General features: G+C 25.1%; 1 protein-coding gene across 5 annotated transcripts in view; it reads left to right on the top strand.

Moving 5' to 3' along the window:
• The first annotated feature begins 398 nt into the window (after positions 1 to 398).
• LOC129965600 (F-BAR domain only protein 2-like) overlaps positions 399 to 22,563 on the top strand; it is a 34,151-nt gene continuing 11,986 nt past the window's right edge. Inside the window, exons 1-17 of one of the 5 annotated variants that reach the window (XM_056079633.1) lie at positions 399 to 580; positions 3,639 to 3,730; positions 3,965 to 4,039; positions 4,322 to 4,463; positions 5,030 to 5,101; positions 5,217 to 5,297; positions 6,092 to 6,116; positions 6,997 to 7,076; positions 9,647 to 9,745; positions 12,152 to 12,248; positions 14,359 to 14,544; positions 15,843 to 15,977; positions 18,077 to 18,109; positions 19,829 to 19,922; positions 21,237 to 21,258; positions 21,351 to 21,411; positions 21,676 to 21,717. In XM_056079633.1, coding sequence (XP_055935608.1) covers positions 551 to 580; positions 3,639 to 3,730; positions 3,965 to 4,039; positions 4,322 to 4,463; positions 5,030 to 5,101; positions 5,217 to 5,297; positions 6,092 to 6,116; positions 6,997 to 7,076; positions 9,647 to 9,745; positions 12,152 to 12,248; positions 14,359 to 14,544; positions 15,843 to 15,977; positions 18,077 to 18,109; positions 19,829 to 19,922; positions 21,237 to 21,258; positions 21,351 to 21,411; positions 21,676 to 21,717 — 1,366 coding nt within the window. In that variant the 5' untranslated portion in view covers positions 399 to 550. The remainder of the gene's footprint in view (positions 581 to 3,638; positions 3,731 to 3,964; positions 4,040 to 4,321; positions 4,464 to 5,029; positions 5,102 to 5,216; positions 5,298 to 6,091; positions 6,117 to 6,996; positions 7,077 to 9,646; positions 9,746 to 12,151; positions 12,249 to 14,358; positions 14,545 to 15,842; positions 15,978 to 18,076; positions 18,110 to 19,828; positions 19,923 to 21,236; positions 21,259 to 21,350; positions 21,412 to 21,675; positions 21,718 to 22,563) is intronic. The other 4 variants (XM_056079635.1, XM_056079634.1, XM_056079636.1 and 1 more) reach the window with 4 other exon arrangements.

Here is a 22,563-nt window from a genome sequence, read left to right as displayed (position 1 = left end):
ACTTACCTCTTTCCCTCATCACTATCTGATCGAAATTGTGTAATGTACTGCTATGAATATGATCTGATTTATAAAAATGAATGCAACTAAACAAAGCTTATGAGAGTTCAAACAAAGTTTAAAACTAGAGTTCAAATAAAGGAGTTTTTAATCCTTTCACTAATGTCTTCGAATCGTTATTGGGAAATCAATTTTATTCTTAAAACAAGTATTTTCTTTTCATAAATAAAATAAATTAATAAGACAAGATGCAAAAGATGAAATTAATTACAAATCAATAAGAAAAAATCCAAAATAGACAGAAAAGACATAGAAATCAAATCTTTTCTTTTATTATTAATGAGTAGCGCTATTTGTTTGCCTCAAAGTATGGAAAAATTCTGATAGGTTCGGTAGGCGTTACGTAATCAGTGATGGTTCATGTTCCCCGTGTACACTGTTCCGAGGATTTGTGCGAATCCTAAATAGATAAATACATTTTTTTGTTTCTCATCATGAATTAAGTAATTTGTTGTTATTTTCGTTTGCACTAAGTACTAATGTTTATAAAATGCCAGTTGATTTTCGGGACTGTTTTTGGGTAAGCATTTGAATAATGTTTTTTAAAGATTGTTCGTTATCTTTATGCTTTTTGTTTATCATGTCAGCTGAGTAGGAAGTTACGGACTAATTTGTAAAACATCTAGAGCATAAATCAATTAATAACGTATAAACAACTTTCAGTGACCGAATTACTGAATCATATTAGCTTTTTATTGGTCTTAATTAAATGTTTTTTAGTGATGTGTTTTGCATTATTTATATTTAGGTTTTGCTTTGCGCGTTTCCGCTGTACCGAAAAGTTAATGTGTACTGTGTTTAGTTGTATATATATTTTGTAAAGCATTTTGGAGATCTTTACTTCGTGTATCATTGTGAGTTTAATAATAAGTGCAGCCGAAAAGATGAGATATTTTATGTATTTAACATGAATAATTTGAATGATCAGACCGAAAAAACGAACATTGTTCAATTAGATTGTATCTATTTTAATGCGCTGCTTTTAATAGAAAAAGAAATTAAAAAACTATTCTGTAATTAGAACAATTTTATATTCATTTCGTAAAGTTATAGCTAAAAAGGGAATAATCTTTATTTTTATTGGAAGAATGATATAGACAGCTGTAACTGAAATGAGTTTATTAATTCTTGGTCAGAAGGGATATAATCATTTTTTAATAAACTGTTACCTTGCAAAGTGACTTAAAATTTAAATTACTTGATACTAATTTTTATGCAGTTTATTATACTTTGAATGTTCTCATCTCATCCTAGAGTAATTTTTTGTGGGTATGGATAAATGAATAGCTTTTGCATCCAAAGTAAATGCAATTGAATTAAAATATATTTATATATAGCGAATTTCTGTTATAAAAGTGACAAGGGAGTCTAATAATTTAATTTTGTAAATTATATTTTCATCAATATGTATAAACAATTTGAATTAAGGGTATTTGAGAAAAGAATAATGCCTAGTATTTATATTAAATATTATTGTACAATAGAAACATTTTGCCAAGCACTAAGCAAATAATTAGAAAATAAATGTAAACATATTGCTGCATTTATTTTTTTAAAATTATATATATTAAATATTTCATATTGTATATATTAAATTTACAAAATCATGCATAAATGGAATATGGAACTGTAGAGTTGAAAGAGTTATTCTATGTTTCAATATATAATTGGATAAAGAATCTTAATATATACCTTAATAGTGATATATATTTATATATAAACACTGAATAAAGTTTGATTATCAAATGTTCAATCTTTCTTCATTGAAAATATTGAAACTCGGCGAGAAGATTGTCTGTTGTAAACGAGATGGCTTACTTATCAGTAATTTATTGGGATTTATTATAGATTTTAGTCACTTTAGTAAGAGACTTTAATCACCATTTCTATTGTTTTACTTTGTGTTATTATATCATCTTATTGATCTTATCTTTCATTGATACCTGATAAGCAGGAAAGTAGTATTTTCCTGTTTCTCAGCTAAAATTCTTGTCTTAAGAAGTTTCTTAGCTTTTTTTCCCACATATAATACTACAATTAATTGTATTGTTATAGTAGGATGCTGTTCTAATCCTTGAGTTTTGAAGAAAGAAAAGATCGATTACTATAAGTAAATATGTTACTGGAAGCCTTCCAGGAAAATTTTATTAACAGAAATCATCTGAATACAAAATTTATAGTTATAAAGTGTGTAGTTTTAGATGCTAAAGTTTATTAAAAGTTCAGTAAAATTTGAGTCGGAATTATTTGAACTCCTTGTCAGTTGCTCATTTCTCTCTTTCTCTCTATATAAGGCTAGAAAATAGCATATAATGCTGTGAGTACTAGATGAACAGTTTTGTGACTAAAATAGAGCTAGCAGGTTCATTTAGTCATTAATGGGGGGGGGGAGAGAAGGTAATGGTCAGGATATTATTTCAGATGCATTTCTGGAAATATTACACTTTGTCTCTTTAGTTGACTTTGGGATTGTTGGAACACATTGAAACAACAAAGACCTTCCATTTATAAATTCATAATGAATAAATGACCTGAAAGTTCTTAGCATAAAATTATTTACCTATTTTAAATTGATCCATATTGAGAAAGTATGGAGGAACAATACAATTTTGTTTTCTATCATGATGTCTTCTGTGGATGTAGTGAAGAGGAATTAAAAAAAATTATCATTAATTTACTTATGGCAATTATTTTATTAATAAAAAATTCATACAAAAATTATTGTTCTTTTTCTAGTTAATTTCTTTTTCGAGGTAACTTAAACTGTGTGAAATAGTATTGTATCTAATTTATTTATGTTAAAGCTACAAAATATCACTATTCTTATGCCATGAAAATTTTGTGTGATTAATTTCGTAAAATACTGAGTTTTTATTACTTAAAAATAATTTTTGATTTGCTATTCCTTGATGTATTCTTTTTAGTTCCATTATTTTTTTTTTCATTTTTTTTGTTGTCGCAAAATAGTTTAGAAATCATATTTTACATAAAAGTTATTTCCTAAAATTAGTTTTAATAAGCATTTTCCTAATTTTTTCAATGCTAAAATGCAAATTATTATTGCTAAAATACAATAGTATAAATGCCTTGATTTGGAGCGAATATTTTATAAATGATCAATTAAAAAAAGACTTTTCTAATTATTCTTTAATAGAATGATTCATCATAAATATGAAATTTTGATAAGTGAATTAAAATATTTCAAAATTTTAATCTTCAGAATTATTTTTCTTTGTCTGCATTTGCAAAAATGTTGCTGATTGCTTAACTATGGAGAAAATATTTTGTTTTTCATGAATATATGCTTAAGAGAATGAGTAAAAATTACTACATGAATTACTTTACATAGTAGATATGAATTATTTATTGCATTGAAATTTGTTTTATTTAGTATATTATGTATTTGGTATTTTTCTGAACTTGTTTGAAATATTCTTTTTCATTGCTTTACTATATTTTTACAGCTTCCTGATTTTTCAGAATTAAAATGTGTTTTAGAATTTTTTTTTTCTAAATATCTTAAATGAATCAGCTCCACTATTTTGTACATAAAATTTATGTATAATTTAATATTTCAGGGTGAAGGAAACAATGGGTTTGATGTACTGTACCGTAACATGAAATATGGCTATGTAGTTACTAAAGATTTAGCAGAATTTTTTAAAGAAAGGTAAGCAAAAGAAAAAAAAGTACATATTTTAATTTTTGATTGAATTATTATATATATGTTACAATTTTTGAACTTTTTTTTCCTTGAGAAGTTTCTTCCTTAATTTTTTCAGAATGTTTATTATATGTAATAAAAACTGCATTTTATGTGGAGATCAGTATTTTCAAAAGAATAATTGTCTGGAAACATTTATATGTATCTCTCTGATTTACTTCGTTTTGCATTTATTTTTAGGTCAGTTATAGAAGAAACAAATTCTAAATTGTTATCAAAGTTAGCAAAACATGCTAGTAATTGCTGTTCACAAGGGTAGGTATTCATATATTTATTTCATGTTATTGTAAAGAATGACACTTTTCAATATTTTAGATTTTATGTATGCACTTTATATTGTGTTAGATTTGTCTATTTTAGATATAAGGGAAAGAATTTAAATTTTAAATATAGTTCTGTCCTTTTTTATACAAGTAAATTATTCAATTAGAATTGATTCTTTTAAATTTAAAGAGGTAATATTTTCTGAATGCTGAGTAATATTCTAAGGTTCCATATTTACTGTAAAATTTTACCAATCTTATTTCTATTTTATAGGAGCTTTGCTCCTTTATGGGCAATTCTCAAGACTTCCACAGAAAAATTAGCAACTCTGCATATGCAAATGGTTCAAAGGTTCCAAGAGCTTATCAAAGATGTTATAAAGTATTCTGAGGATCAACATAAAAGGCATAAAATAGTAAGTATATCTTCTGTATAATTTCTAAATTAAAAAAAATCCGTGAAATTTGTGTACATGTAACATATTTAAAGCATATTAAATCTTAATGCTATATGAAACATGCTTTTAAAGTTCAGAATAAAGTTTTTTTTATAAATTTTGTTATTCAGAATTAATGTTTGTTTCTAATTTTTAATAACATTAAAATGTGAAATATTTGTTCACTAGTAAAAAATATTAAATGTCTTTAAATTTAGTTAGCTTTTGCCTAATTTTTAGAATTCAAAGCTATTAACTTAAAAAAAGAACTTTTAATCTTCTTTTATAATGTCAATTTATCAAAATACCTCTAAAGAATGCAATTAAAAATGAATTGTTTGAAATGTAACCTGATATTGAGAGAAATATTGCTTACATAGGAATAGAAGTCATTCATTATTACTCATATAAAGATGTTACCATTTTAAACTGAATGTTTTTTTTTTTTTTTTTTTTTTTTGCTTTTATATACATTTAGAATTATTTGAAAATAATACCAGTTTACTCTTGCATTCCAAATTAAATGTCTGCTTTTTTCTTTTTAGTGTAAAGAAGAAGAATCTGGTACGAGTGATGTTGTACAAAATATTCAACAAACTACAATTTCTCTGCAGAAGGTATATATAAAAAAAGTTCCTCTACAATTGATTAATAATTTTTGATTTAAAAGAACTGAATTAATAATTTTTTTTGTTTTGTTTTCTTGATTTAAAATGCTAATTTACATTATAGGCTAAGGAAGCATTTAATGCTAGATCTATAGAATATGAGAAGTTGAAAAGAGAAAATGCATCTCTAAAAGATCTAGAAAAGGTAAATTTTTTTAATAATTTAACTAAACTAATCTTAAGTGCAAATAAATTAATTTGTTAAAACAGTCATAAAAGAAAATTCATTTTATATTTAAAAAATCCATTTCTGTATGTGTTAAATACATAAGTATTATTAATGATAAATGTAATCACTGATAAGTTAAATTGGCATAATCACCAATGAATACATGAAAGAATAGTGTACCTGATAAAATAGTTCTGATTTTTAAATTCTCGTTGAATTTCAATATCGTCTTATTTTAAACATCAAAAATTCCATATTTTGTATTATGATAACCTATAGTTGAGATGAATATTTTAAAATTTCATGAAGCTCTTCCTGTGAATCTAAAATTTGTGTAAAAATTTATTATGTATCTAACTAATAACTTAAATACATATAGATGCAACATTCTACACACTGTTGACCTACATTGTCGCAGATTGTAGTTATTGTGCTGTCAACTTGTTTAATTACTTATTGTTCTACATTTACACATTTTTGTTGATTTAAAGGCACTTATTTAAATTTTTTTAAAGTTTATTGCATAATTTTAATTATTTGCTTAAAGATTTAAAATATGTTGATGGGCAAATTAAATACGAATATTTTCTCATGAGTTATTAGAGTATATTTGCTTTTCTGTTTTTATTTGAAAGTACATTTTCTTTCTTCATCATCATTATTTTTATTATTTTCTGCATTGTCAGAATGTTTTCTTTGATTTATTATTTCATTATATATGCATTTCAGCGATTTCAAATCCTATTTAAAAATTAATTTTTCTTTTCTAGGCAGAGTTGAAGTGTAAGAAAGCATGTAAGTCTCAATTAAATTATTACAAAAAATGTTTATTTTTCTTCTGCTAACAATTTGCTATTGTGGGATTATTTTATTAAACCATTATTTATCATTCTATAGTAATTGAATAAATTCTTAATGAATTTTTAAATTTTTTTCCATTATTTTTATACAGACTATTTATTTATAAACAATGGTCTATATTTAAAACAAGATTCTAAAATAAATAGATCTGAATAACAATACTCACCATTGTTGTAAGGAAATTCAAACAGTTTCATTTCATCCGATATTTGCTTGATTTACGTCCATTGCTGGAAATTAAGGAAGAAGAAAATATGCTATTTATTATTTGGCTGTATATATCTTTTAGAGCCTATATGAGAAATAAGAAAATGAAGTTACTGTACTGTAAAAGATAACATAAAATTATAAGTTAGATTGACTGAACTAATATATTTGAAGGAGGTTCATGTACATTCTAGACAGAACAGGTATAAGTATATTAAAATAATGCAACTTAAATATGTGTAATAATTTAATGTTTAAAAATACTTTGTTGAGAAATTTGTGAACCTCACATTATTAAGAAAATTAATTGAAACTAAGTACAATTCATATTATTCTTTGCAAATTAGTTGGTCACTGAATGCAGTATTAAATATGTATAATGCAGATTAAATATGCCTTATATTTAAGATTTCTTGTAATTGAATTTGGTTAGTGTTCAGTATAATTAAGTTTAATTATTAATAATTGAATTTAATAATTAAGTTTAATCTTTTCCATAATTTTCCCCCAGAATAGCATTATTAATTCAAATATTTAAGAATATTATATAAAAATCTTACATATTAAATTTATATTGAAGTTATGCAAATATTTTGTCATTTTATAGGTGAAGATTACAAGTCGTATATTGAAAAATACAGCCTTGTCCGTGAAGATTTTGAAAAGAAAATGATGGTTTCTTGTGAGGTACAATAAACACTGCATTTTTTTTTTTTTTTTTTTTTTTACTATTTCATTTTTAATTTATATTTTGTATTGCTAGTAAAGTTTTCATAAAAGCTTTTGCATTACTTGAGATATAAGATACTTCAGTTTTTCTTTATAATTTTATAAATTAAGATTATTGTTATGACTTTTTTCAACTCAAAATGAAGCATGTTTCACCTATTTTACTTGCATTCCTATGATTGAACTTAATTATCTCTGTTGCAAAACATTAAATTTTTATAATATTTTTCGTTTTAAATTTTGATACTGATTACTCAAGCCATTCATTCACACTATTCAAATTCAAAATTTGTATTAAAATTTGAATGTGCTTGTTCAAATAATAATATTAAATCTTGTAAGACAATAATATGTTTAATGAGTGAAATATAAACAATTAAGTATTAAAAGTTAACCAAAATAGAAATAAGCATTAACCTTAAATTTAAATGTATAAATGGAATATAAAAGAAGTAAATGACAAATCCTGCCTGATGACTGTATCAAGAGTCACCTTTAGGCAGGAATTTAAACCTTCATTTTTCTTGTGAGGGGGTCTGATTTTTGTCCCAACTAGTGCCCCCTTGTGACCCCAAAATCCCAAGAGATTGAGATTTCCCAAAGATAAGAATTAGTAAATACAAAACATTGACATTAAATTCAGCCATTAAAAAACAAAACTACTAATTCAATAAACAAATTATTACAAAAATTCAAACCTAAACAATCAAACTGAATACAACCACAGCAAAATACTATGAGGCAATTAAACATAGAATAAACATCAAATCATAATACTAATAAGCACCAATAAATTTGAAAATCAAATATAAATATAAAGAAATCATACAAATTGAATTTAAATATCACACGTAGAAAAATTAAATTTTTTCCTGAATGCAGGTGTAACTATCAAATTTTAAGTTTCCTGCATTTAAAACTAAAAATGTCTGTAATGCTTGGTGAAAGTGCATTGTCATTGCACAATTTAAATTAAAATAATCTTGGCACCATCTATTAAATTGAAATAAAACCCAAAGAGAAAGAAATTAGAAAGTACATTTTTAGTTGCGATTGAAATTAGAATATAGATAAGTTCTCACTTATTAAAATTTTAATATTGAAATAATTTTTATGAAAATCATTAAATGAAACATTTTCAATAAGATTGTGTGCTGCCTCTTTGTTTAATAATTTTTTGTTTTGTTTCATTTTTCTTAAATAATTTGTTTTTGTTTAATAAATTTTGTTATAAATATTTTAAATGGTGAGAAGTTTTTGAAAATTTTATAATTTAAATTAGAATAAAATTACTTAGCTTAATTACTTTAGTCAGACTCATCCCTTTTATCATAAATATCTGTCAAGGTTTTCCCATTCGTAATATCTATTTTTAAAGGCTGGATTGATCATTTCCTTCTTTTTTATTCTAATTTATGCAATTGGAACTTAAGGTTAATGTTTATTTCTAGTTTGATTGATTTTGTTTGTGTTTTAGATGTAGCAACATTGACACACGCTAAATATAATGTATCTTCCTCTTAATTTTTTTTCCCTTAGGAAATATTTTTTAAAAATAAGTTAATTTGATAGAAAATTACTTTTAACTTTATGGTTTGGATTTTCTTAATACAAAAAAAAAAAAAAAAAAAAAAAAATTCAGTTATATAAATTGTTGATATGAGAAACTGGAAAAAGTCTTGTAATAATAAACATGAGTTGGGAGGATACGTATATAGAGCTATATATATACTGTTAGACAACAGATTGTAAAACCCTCCATGCTTCTGCACATGTGTTAGAATGGGTTTAATTCGTCAAAATAGGGGTGAAAAGAGGAGATGTTTACACTGAACAATGAAGACATGCGGTTTTATGAGACGTAAGTATTATAGATAATTAGTAATACAGAAGGAAAAAGTACTGATGCACAGTAAAATATTTCAGAGTAATTTTTATTTAATGTAAGAGGCATAAACATTAAATTATGAAGAATAAATAAAAAATTTCTGTTCTTAAAATTTGGCAATTGTTTTTTTGCAAAATAATAATGAAATTTTTTCATATTAAAATGCTTTTCTATATGTTATATTTTATATGTTATGCGTTCAACTAATTTTTCAAAGTAATAGAATTCTTGTGCATGTTCAACATCATATAAGGAACTAATTATATAATTTTACTAACAACTTTTCAATGATTTATAGTTTTTTTTAGTTAAATTTTGATTTTTATCGGATTTTTTTTTTTTAATTTTATGATTCACATTTTGCTTCTATTTTTCTCAATCTTGTATAAAAAAAATTAAAATTTTTTGAATGCTTTATATAATTTAGAACATTTTACTTTAATTAAATAATATTAAGAGAAATTTATTTTTGCTTCATTTAAATAGAAAAAGGACTGTTAATACCAATAAGACAAGTATATATATATATATATATATATTTTTAAAAAATGCAACTGTTACTTATTATTTTTCTTTTGAATTATACTATGAATAAACTTCATTTGTTCTTACTTTTCTGATTATTCATTATGTCTTACAGCACTTTCAAAATATAGAAGAAGCGCATATCAAGCAAATCAAAATATTCTTGTCTAATTATGCTCATGTCCTGGAGAGTGGTCATGCATTAATAGGACAGGTAAACATTATTTAGATATCCTAACGTCTTTGTAATCCCATTGGTCAACTTAAAATGTTGCGATTCAAAAGATTTATTTATTTTGAAAATTTCAAAAATCTCATTGAACCCACTTTTACTAAATTTCTAATCGAGATTTATCTGGAAGAATTGCCTTAATAAAAAGTTTAAAAAGGTTTGCAGATAACTAAAGAATTTTTTTCGGCTTCTAAAGTTTAGCTGAAAATGTCAACTTAATACTTAATTAAAATGATTACTTGTTTTTTAAATAAAAATTTTATAATTAGTGAATTGTTGTTATCATGTAGGAAATTCTGTTTCAGCATAATTTGTAGGCTTCAACTTACTCAGATCCAAAGTGTTTAATGATTAATTATTGAATGAATTGCATGAAACTATGTATTTAAAAAAACTCAATGTGCTATATATTATTAAATGTATAAATCTACTCGATTTATTTTTTACATGTAGTGCACCTTTTTCCCTACCCATTTCAAAAATGGAAATATTTAGTTGTTCCATAGATTTGTGATTCAAAAGTGAAACCAAAATTAACTAATATCATTCATATATGTAATATTTTCTTAATATAAATAATTATGCAATGTATCTGAACTTCTGAACATAAATGCATAAATATAAACTTCAGGACATATCTTTGTATAAATATTTGTTGATTTTAAGTATTTTAAACTGCAGATACTCAACTACTGCCACAAATATTATAAGAAATTTGGTTCATGTTACATTAATATTCTTAAGGAAACACTAACACAGATTATTTTTGCAATCTACTTTATATGATGCTACTATATTTTTCTGCTTAGTAAATATCTGGACTGAATAACTTTTCATCAGTAAGAAAATGTAAAATTGAGCAAAAATAGCAAAACTTCTATTCAGTTTATAATTATCTTTTACTAAATGAGGAGGGGGAGGAGTTTAGAGGTGATGCTGTATGGCTTTCTTGTTTCTTAACATATTTTTTGTAGGGAGGACAAATTAGAGCATGAATGACTTTTTCACCTTCTCGAAAGTGCAAAGTTACTGTTTAGCATATGTACTACTTGCTTGAATTCATACACTTAACATTTGAAAGTATTTCTTTCTTGTTATTTTCTAAGAAATTACAAACATTTTGTATTATGTTTTGACGAATTAAATTTAAAATTTTAATATAATTATTCAAATTTTTCTGAATGATATGAAAGCTAATTAATTGAAATTCTAAACTATTTGTAATGTTGTGATCATCTTTAACTTATAATTTTCTTGGTATTGAGATATATTATTTACTTTCTGTGAATTTGGGTTTAAATAATTTTTACTGATAAAATAATCATATGGAAGCACAGATTTTGATTTAAACAAAGGGAATCTTTCTGATTGTAAAAATATGATTTTCAAATGCAATGTAGGAACTGTTTAATGCAAAACATATTTTTTACAGCCCTTTTTAAATGAGAATATTGCAAAGGATATAAAACAAATGGATTTATAACAAAAAATATTTCAGGAGGTTAGAAAAAATAGTCATGTGAAAGATTGAAGAGGTTTTGTGTGTGTCCTTATATATTCATGCTTTTCATTTAGCTGAAAGGGGAAATTTTTATTTTTAATTTTTTTGTAATTATCATTTTTTTTTTCTTTCTTTGAAAGAAGTTAGATGAAATTCTGAGGCAGAGGTAAGTTATAAAATTATTGTTCCAAACTTAAGAGCTAGCTGTACTGCTTAAGACTTTTAATTAATATTTTTTCAATTTAGTTAACTTTACCATTCAGTTTATAGATTCAAAAGGAATCTGGATTCTATTAAACAAAATTTACTGCTCTTTTAATTTATTTGATGTGAAGTAGATATTTTCTGTTTCAAGTTTCAAGGGGCAATGCAAAAAGTTAAAACTGATATAGAAATAACCAGTATAAACAAACTGTATTTTAAGTATAATAAAAATTTGTGTTTTTGGGGGGGGGGATTTAAAATTTATTTACTTGATCCACGAATAAACTGAAGTTCAAAGTCTCACTGAAGAATTTAAGGTTAAATCGATAAAAGGGATTTTTTTGAAAGAATTCATGTGCCCATATGTTGATGCAGATTTGTATTTTAGATTCCATAAAAATTTCTTGTTTTTGTTAGTGACAGTTTTTCTGATTTATCAGCATAGTTAAATCTTATATTTTGGATGATATTTTAAATTGGATAAATTATGTAATAGGATTTTTTTTTTGTCTCTATTGCTTTTTAATATATAGCTACTGGATAGATAAATTTAAATACAATAAAATTTGCATTGTTTTCTTTTATTTTTAATGATAATTCTTAAAACCCTTTATTTTTTAGGCATTTCAAACACAATAATATTTTAGTTACAAAAATATATACATAAAAACTATTTTGTTCAGGTATATGTTGAATTTGTTGAGCAATGTAATGAGATGGATGTAAACAAACTTCTGGAATATTTGGTCAATGAAAGAGGCACAGGATCTGACAGGCCAGGTAGGATTATTTTTATACATTTATCATTGATTGAAAAATTTCTCCTTTTCTGGGTTAACTTATGTTATATAGATGGGATATTTTTATACATTTATCATTGATTGAAAAATTTCTCCTTTTCTGGGTTAACTTATGTTATATAGATGGGAGAAAAAATAATGAAAACATCTGTGATGTATCAGAAAAATAATCAAAGATTTATCATGTTTTAACTGATGCACAAGAGGCATGTAAAGCCAGTTTTCTCTTAGAGGATTGGCTTTATATGATCATATGACATCTTTTATGTTCTGTTTTTACAAACAAGGTAGGGTGCATAGTTAGTTTTGCATTCCAGTTCAGATGGGATCATTGTATATGATGTCATTTCTGCTTTGTATCCATAAAGGAGAAATGATCCCATTGTTTCTTACTTTTTAGTGTTATATGCAACTTGTGAAATAGTGTTCCAACATCCATCAATAACATACCAGCCAATGTTTTCTTGAATCTTTCAGTTAAGCTATTTTTTTGGAAAACGATCTGATGCTATAATTTGATAATCTGTATTGCAGTTCTCAGAATTCTGCCACTATCTTTCACTGAACTGAACTACAACTTGCCACTCCATCTGATATCATAACTCTTATCTCTTTCAATAGGATTTCCTCCAGAAGGTATTTTGCAATTTCAGTTGCATCTATATTTGAAAGTGCTTTCATGATAGCATATTGAATCAAACAATCCATTTATTCCCCTTCATTGATTTTGGGAAATGGCCTAAGAAATTAATTCCTTTTCAGGGGTAGAATGTTCTGCAAGTGGAATAGATTTCAGGCAACCTGGTGGCAATTGTGGAATACTCATGGCTCTTATAATAAATAATCCAATTGAGTTAATTTGATACAAAGTTATATTAACCCATTTCAGCAAAGAGATAAATTGGCAGGATGTAAACAGGAATAAAGACTTCCCAGGGCTTTCTTTAGATTTAAATGAGCAAATTAATCTGAATTCCTACCTACAATCTGATTTAGGTGCGTTCTGATTCATTATACCAAATGATTTGATACTATTGCAGTGCATTCGCTTCTACGATATCAGCGTTACTGGGTTGCTTGAAGATTTATGAATGACCAGTATGGAATCGATATTCTTGATTTCTGTTTTTTCTTTTTCTTTTGATATTCTTGATTTAAATGAGTTCGAGAGGTACTATTCATATCAGATTTACCTGTGTGCATAGGAGAGAAGGTAGCAAATACTTTTGTGTATGAGCCATTTCAACATGCATCGCCTTTTATATGTTAATTTCTCCAATGTGGCACTTTGAAGATGCCTATCTTTGTCTCTGTCATAAACAATGAGTGTGATGCTCCTTGCAGGTTTAGGAAAAGTGGGAGACAGGTTTCTTGTTTTTATTCTCCAAAATAACAACCAGATGCACTTCAATAATCATGTCTCTTGAAGTGTCTTCTCATTTTTAATAAAGCAGGATTTTTCAATTGGCACATGCAGTATGTATGATAAATATGTGAAGATTGATATTTTCTTTTGACCTTTGTCAAATTTCACAGCTATGTTGGAGATATGAAATGTTATATCCTTTTTTAGAATAGTTCATATTATCTTGTATCCCATTTCTATATGATTCAAAATAATAGTTTATTAATGTGCCTGGAATATTAGACCAAACTAATTAGAAAAAAATAGAGGGACAAAAATTTCAATGATCTTTTAAATTTTGTCAAGATTATTAAGATTTTTTATAATGAAAAAAAAAAGTATAAGTTTGAAAGAATGTAAACAACTGAACAAATATCAAAATTTTGGAGAAATAATAAAAAAAAAGCACTTTCTACTTTGTTAAATTTTCTGATATAATAATTTTTGTTTGTTAGTTTTACATTCAATTTAATGTAAATAGTTTTTATATCTTTTTTTTAAAAATTAATTTACTGTACTTTAATAATTATTTGTATGTTGAAATTTTAAATTACTTTTGTTCAATCGTTTTAAGTAATATTAAAAAATCATTTATTTCAAGAAACATAAACACAAATAGTCAGGACGTTGTAATTTTACTATAATTTGAAGTATTTAAAACAATTTTCTTCCCGTTTTTATAAAGGTGCTGTTATCTTTGAAGAAGCTGATCTTTCACCATTGGGTCAGTGCAATTCTCCTGATTCATCAGAAAACCAGGGTGAGGAGAAGACTTACAAAAAAGAAGGTAAAAAAATGTCACTTCATCGCAAAAGCAAACCATCCCGCCGAACTACCTCCTTACTGGACTTGTTTTTTTCATCATCCCTTGGTATGTTTTGTCACCCCGCAAAGTAGAGCACTTACCCATAGCACACTTTTTTTTTTTTTTTTTGTCTCTTTTCATTGAACTTATGCTTTTCTCTTTCTTTTTAATGAAATAAATACTTGGTTTCGTGATTCTGCGTTATTCAAGGTCTTTCTAATGTGTCATTGCAATTTAATTTTTAGAAGATAGGTTATTTATAATGAAGTTGTATAGTTAAGAGAATATAGAACTGAATAATGTATAGTAATATGTATATATATATATTATTTAATATTTTTAAAATATGAGATGATTATTTCTGTAAAATGTAAAATTTTTCATCTGATATTTGTTGTATAAAAACATTACTTTTCTTTTTGCAATGCATTTTTCAGGTGATATGCATTCATAAAGTCTTTTATTTTTGTAATACATTTTGTTTTATTAACTGTTAATATTATTAATAACAATATTTCTTATTTTCCCAATATTTGTGCAGTTTATGGTATGTGAGATTGATAATGTAATTGGTTAATCTGTGTATACTTTTTTTTTTTTTATTTAAACAAAATATGTCTGATGTAACATAATGGCTTGAAATGATTTCAGAACTAATTTTAGCTTTTTATTATATTTTCCAAATTTAATGGTATTTGTTATTCAAATTTAATTGTATTTATACAGCTTAAGGTTATATATCTGTAGATATATTTTAAGCATTTTGATATTTTTCAGTTTTTATTTGCTTAAGTCTTTGATTAGTTGTTCAAGAATTTAAATTTATTTCTAAATTGTTTTTTTTTTTTTTTTTTAATTTTACAGCTTCTCTTTATGTGATTGTGTTATCTGTATTTTTTTTGTAAGATGATAATCTGTTATTTCCCCGTCTTCTTAAATGTCTTGTAAATTTTCTCTATTTTAATCATGATATTTAAAATCTTAAACTGTATAAAATTTGTTTTAAATTGAGATTTTAGAATTGTAAATATAAATTTTAATGTGGAATTTTGTTTTAACCAATGTTCAAAACCTTCACAGAGCTCACTTGTCCAAAACAGGTAAAGAGAATTAATTAGTATTTTCTTTTTCTTTTAATGGCTGTGTATCAGTTCTTGAAAGCTGATGGAATGTGCTTATGTCATGCCTACTCTTTACAATAATATGTAACATTTGAGATTATTTTTTTTCCGCATATCCCAGCATGGCTTTCAATCCGCTTAGTAGATCTCAGAGAAAATTAACCAGAATTTTCGAAACAAGTTGGATCTCTCATAACCAATAGTTCAGTGTTTTTTGTAGTTTTTTCCATAACCATTTTCCAGGTAACTCTGAACCAAGTGGAGAGCCTAACTCTACAACAGCTAATAGTCAGAGTGATGGCACTGAAACTGCAACATCTAAGTCAACTCCCCCAGTTAGTAATGCCCTGAATAGGACAAACTTCCGAGCCTCAAAATGTAATTAGGTTTTATTAATAATGGATTGTAGTATTTTATCCTTCATTCTAGATTTTCATTAATAGATTAGATATTAGTTGACTTTTTTTTTCAATGCTTTTTAAAAACCTTTTAATAAAAATATGAGAAATGGATGAATGGATAAAAGAGAAAAAGTTTTGATTTGCTAACATTACATTTATTGGTTCAGATTGTCAGTTAAAAAAAATTTTTTTTTAGCACTTTTATATAAATATATATTTAAATAACATTGCTTTATGTGTTATTGTATGCATTGATTTAATTTTCAATTTATTTGGAAAAGTAACAACAATATTTTTATTTGTAGATTTTTTATGTTGCAGGTTTTTCTATATTTCGTAAGTTTTTTTTAAATCAAAAATTCATGAATTAATTGCTTATATGGTCATTTTATTTATTTATTATTATTATTGTGAAAAAAAGTAAACATATAACATTTAGATTTTATTTTGTGTTTATCAGTTTCAGAATGTTTGTATTTTGATTAATATGTAGTAATAAATATTAGTGTTAGATTTTTTGAATAAGTTGGTCTGTAAGTCAAATTGACACCATTGCTTTTCTGATTAGTATATCTGCTGTTTGTTCTACTTGCAATTTTTTCATATTTCCTATCTCATCATACATAGCATTTTATTACCCTCATTTTTCATACCTCATTTAATGCCATCAGCTCTTTCCGTACTAACTTCAGTGTTTTCCGGCGGTGATGGTTTGCTCCGACACAAATGTATGCATGTGTATTGTATTTAAGATTTTATTGAAAATTGCCTTTATTTCTTGTTTCATACTATACTGCAACTGTTATGCTTATCTGTTTATGAATGCTAAGAACTTTTAAGTATTGCTTCAGTGTATTCTTTTATCATCCTGTTTCCTATTGAATTTATTATGCTCATCTATTGTTTATTCAAATAATTGTCGAATTTATAATTGAATTTATTATTATATCTGTTGTTAATATCTGATCACATTAGTCATGTACATAGACAACTATCTTTTAAGTTCCATTTTTACTTATGCAGTCTGATATTAATCATTACTTTTAAAATAATCTTGCATCATTTTTGCTATTTTGAAATTTTTGTAAAAATTTGTGGTTCAAAGTAGGCTGAAAATTGGATCATGTAAGTAACTTTCAAAACTTCTCATGTTTTTTAATTAAATACTCGTGGTTTTTTTAATAAGATATTTATTAAAAAATTTTTTTGTACTATCAAAAACTTTGTTTGATAAATTTAATGATAATATTCCGCTAAACATAATTTTTATAATACCATTTTTTTTTTTTTAACAAATAGAGACAAGGAAAAAATTTTTTTCTTTGAATTGTCATTAGTGTGCATGAATTAAAAAATATATTTGGGCATGATTATTATTTTGTGTTCAAGATTTTACTTGGTAATTAATTGAATTTTTAAAACTTTTATTGTATACGTGTATATGTATATGTATGTTGTATACATCATAGTATACATGCATTTTCCTTCTTCAATTTATAGACCATTCCATTTTGAAACATTCAATGGATATTATACCAAGAACAGAATAAGTTTTATATTTAATTGTATATATTCACTCAAGCACCAATTACTTAAAAAAATTAAATAATTTATTATTAATATTTATTATTGTTGTTTAGGGTTTATATTTCAAACATTTGAAAAAGGCTTATTAATAGAATTAAAAGTATGTAGCTGTAAAAATATTTAATGCTTTTCTTTCATGTTATCATATTTTAAAAATATTGCTGCATATAAAGCCTTTAATATATTCAGTATAAGATATTATATAGGTAGTCAGTATCCTTTATTATTGTATTCAGTTTGTTTTCAGTATCCTTTTATTTTTACATGTTTTTTTTGAGTGATATGTATGAAGTATTGCTTCTGATTTTCTTTGCATGAGGTGACAGTCATTTCTGTGAACTGAATAATTATGAAATATTGCTTTGAATCTTCATTCTGCCCTGTTTCGAGGTTTATATAGATTTTCATATGCTAATTATTGACATTCACATGTACTAATGACTAACTTTGCTGTCTCTCCCTATGCTGTGACACGCATGGAACTTACAGACTGGCAATCTTATTGGAACTCCTGGAGTTCAGGTGGCTACAGTCTACTTTATTTACTGAACCTTTAATCTCTTCTCTGTAGAATTCTCTCTGTAGAACACATCTTGCTTTGCTTCTAGTATTTTTTATTAACATTTTAATATTTCTAATAGTTCAGTTTTCTTCTTTGCAATTAATTTTATCCTCATAAATTTTTCTTTTTATAAAAGTAAAAAATTTTTTGACTTTTGTAGACATTAGTCTTTACTGTATAATTTCTAGGATTTAAAATATTGTCTATATTGTACCTTAAAATATTTCGAAACAGAACACCATACCAACAGTCCTAAAAGCTAAAATAGTAATCAGTAAAATATATATAAAAAATTCCTTAAATATTTTTGTTCTTTTCTTAAATATTTATTAATCATATTCTTAAGGAAACAGATTTTTGCAAACATTGTTTCTTGTTAAAACTTTTTTTAAAACATTCTTTTAATTACAATATCAAATAATCTAATCAAATTTTTCTGTTCAGAATACTTAAGGGGGAGGGGCTAGTATTAATAAGAGCTTAGAATGTCAGTGCATTTCGGAATTAAGAGAACTATGAAAGAGTAGTTGAATATTTCCTACTGTAAACTTTATTCACTCAATATTTTATAATAATTCAATCTCAGTTGAGATGTTTATTGATAAAAAAATTATATGGTATAGTGGTACTATTTAATTATTTCTTTTTTAAATAAAGCCCCCGAAATAAATGTTATTTTTTTTTTTTTGCTTGTTTTTAACCTTAATTTCTCACCCCCTCCCCCACACACAATTAAGCTGATGTATCTGATATGCATATCATTGAAATTTGATATTCTTATAATACTGGCCTTTTGTTCTGTACTTCTCAAATTAAGATTATTAAGTATTTTATAAAACCAGTATACAGCTGATAACACATTCATTAATTTGTTCGAAATTTATTGTTTAGTACAAAAATAATATAATAGATAAAAAATTTTAAATATATAAAATATAAACAAATAAAAATAAAATTTAAATATTTCTTTTGTTCTGTTGAGATAGTGTATTGCTTGTTCTTTTTGTTATTTTTTTATATTCATTTTTAAAATAAGAAAATTGATTCAAGCTTTTTGTAAATATAAAATGCATGTTATACAAAAATATGGATTGTATACTGTTTATTGAATAAATAACACCAACATTTATTTTTAAAAGCAATTACTGAACCCTTGCCTACAATGTTCTACATGAATGAGATTGTCTGTTAAGTTTGAATATTCTATCTTCTTTTAAAAATTTCATAAATACATGTTGCATATCCAGATATAATAATCAAGAAATCCATAATTATTAACTTCTATTTATGCTGATATTTCCAAATGTTTAAAATAGAGAAAACTTCCTTTAAAAATCTTCGCTTTCTTTTGAAATGCACTATTTGTTATATTCAATTAACAAGATACTCTGCAGATGATTAATTGCTTAATGCTGAAACAGTTGTTTTGAAAATAAAAATAAAAACATGACCAAGCATCATAAACAAGAAACATGTTTAATTATGAATTAAATTTATTGGGTTCATTAACTTTGCTTGTTTATCCACAAATATAAGTGTTTTTATTTTAATTTTTGATAGTGCTAATGAGCTATGATTTTTCATTTATAATATTTTTTAAGCTTTTTCATTCTTTGCATGATTATAGTCCTTTTTATTTACTTCTGTATTTTCTTATCATTGTTTAAAAATCTTCCTAGGGTTTCTAAAAAGTAAAAGAGATAAAAGAAAAGAAAAGAAGAAAAAGAAAATGAATGGTTCCAAAGAGGATTCAGTAACAAGTGGGGATGACAAGTGAGGATCTTGTTTAATAATTGGAAACTTATGCTTATTGTGACTCTTAAGCTTATTTATGAAACAGGATATGCATTAAGAAAAATTTGTTAAAGGGCAAAGGAAAAAGAAAGCTTGGAGTTAAAAACATTTTTGAAATTTGTACCATAACATTCTTAATCGGGTCTTTTATATTTTTTATTTATTCAGCATAAAGTATTACAAACTTTTGAACTTGAAGACTGGTTGTTTGCATAAAAATAAAACTTTAACTATACTTTTTTTAAATCTTGTCAAATATTTTTTCCAAAACAGCTTTTAAAACATTGAGTTTAAAATAACTAATAGAGACATGATCTTCACTTTAAGCATATATTGGAACAATTGATGAATATTTTTAAATACATTATGCATGTAGTCATATATGTTGAATAATTTGGCTATGCATAACTTTTATTAAAATGTTCAGATATAATGGCATTTGCAACTCATATCCTTTTGAGAATCATTTGAGGACTGGATTGTTATAGCTTGGTCTCCTCATTTATCTGCCTTTGTACAGAGTAAATCATCTTTCATTTCCTTTTGTACATATATTAATAGTATCCCCCCCCCGCCTGTATTATTTAAACTTTACTTCATTGTGTTGGCCTACATATATTTGTATATATACTTTTTTATTTGTATTTCTTCAATTTTTTTATATCATCTACTGTAATTGCTGTTACTATGTCAGCAATTATGTTTTTGTTTGTGTATCTACTTGTTTCCCCCCATTTTTCTTTCTTCTTTTTTTGCATTTGTGCTTACATCCTTATATTTGAAATTTATTTTACTATCAATTGTGTACCGACTTACATCTGTATGCCTTGTGGTATACCTGTTGGCACACAAGGAGTTTATACATCGATAATCCCCCCCCCCCCCCAAAAAAAAATTGTTCCTCTTTGACTGTTGTATGCATGACTCGAGACAAATTGAATATTATTTCATATAATATATCTTTAATCTTGCAAAGTGGGTTTGGAATATTTCTCAATTGATAAATTTTACTGAAATTTATGAGTACATTTTATGACTATTATATGGTCTGATTTGTATTTATAGCTGTGTTATTGGACTTCATTAAAATATGTTCCATTTTTCTGCAAATTTGATTGTCATAAGATTTGTTTAACTTTAAAAATTACTTTTATATTAAACTTATTAAAATCTTTTTATCTTGTATTTTAGACGAATATACTTTTTTGCATATATTTTGTTTCATGAAAAGTATTCCTTTTTTCCCTTTTATAGAAGATCATCAATTTTAATTTTTTTCTTCTTTTGTTTTAGAGATTCTCAAGATCGAGTCCCAGTAAGTTTTTGCCATTTTATTGTTATTAGGAATAAACATTATTAATAATAGTAGATGAACTTGTATTTTTTAAAAATATTTCTTTATTTTAGACCAGCCCGCAAATTGATGCTGAGGGTTTTACCATCAGACCTCAAGAAAGGAATCAAGATTGTATCCTTTCTGAATGCATGTTATATATGTTTGCAACTATCAATGATTTTAATGCAAAACATCTATTTAAATTACCCTGTAATCTTTGCCCGTCAAATTCTTGGTTTGTATTATTAATTAAAAACAAACTGTGTAGATTTTATAGAATTACTTATCTTATACTGTGCATTAAAATATTGTTTTTGAGTAATTTTAATTTCTTAAAATATATTTCAATATACATAATAATTTTTTTGATTATTTTTTTACTTAACTCTAAATTAGATATGAAGGATGATTTTTATTCCAGTTCTGATAACGATTCAGGTATTGAGATTTTAATCTTTTCTTTCAAACTGTTAGAAATGAAATTGAATTGAAGTATATAAAATATATTAGTAAAGACATAAAAGTAATAAACCAGAAAATTATAATTTAGTAGCTCAGATTTTGCTACAAATATAATTTTGTAATGCAATATTACCATCCTATATATATATATGGATGTAATAATGTGTATGTGTGTTTGATTGTATATGTATTATGTTTATAAATTCTTTCAAAACTAAAATGTTCATAATTTACTCTTTTATATAACCCATAACAACCCATTTCTTCACTAGTAAAAAACAAGTGGAAACTTATAGATTTTTCTTAAATTAAAATATAGTTATTAATAGCAAATTTTTTATTAATTATATTATTTAAGTATAAATATTTTCATATTATTTTGTCCTAGAATTGCATGTCATTTTATAAGTAAAAGAAATCTGCTGATCAAACCTTTAAGTAATAATAGTATTAAGTACTATGTATCGGTTTAGCATAATTTAATAAAATTTTGAGGTACCTTGCTAACTATTAGATATATGTTAATGACTTTAATTTGGCAATATTTTGAAAGCTTTGTTTCATTTCTGAATGAATTCAGTTCTCTTATTGGCCTTAAATAATATGTTGACTGATGGAATTAAAGTTAAATTTTGCTCAAAAATATCTGTTGTTTTTAAGTATGTAAAGGTCATATTCAGGTTTTTATAGCAAGAAATAAAGATAATTCACATAGTTTTTCTAAAACTTCCAACTTGAGTTTTCTTTGGCAATAATTATGAAATTCAATTTTTTTCACTGTAGATGTTGTATATTAAATATTTTATTGTTCGTAAAAGTTGG

The sequence above is a fragment of the Argiope bruennichi genome, chromosome 4 (genome assembly GCF_947563725.1).
Source record: "Argiope bruennichi chromosome 4, qqArgBrue1.1, whole genome shotgun sequence".
Lineage (NCBI taxonomy): Eukaryota > Metazoa > Arthropoda > Arachnida > Araneae > Araneidae > Argiope > Argiope bruennichi.
This window is presented reverse-complemented; position numbering and strand designations above follow the sequence as displayed.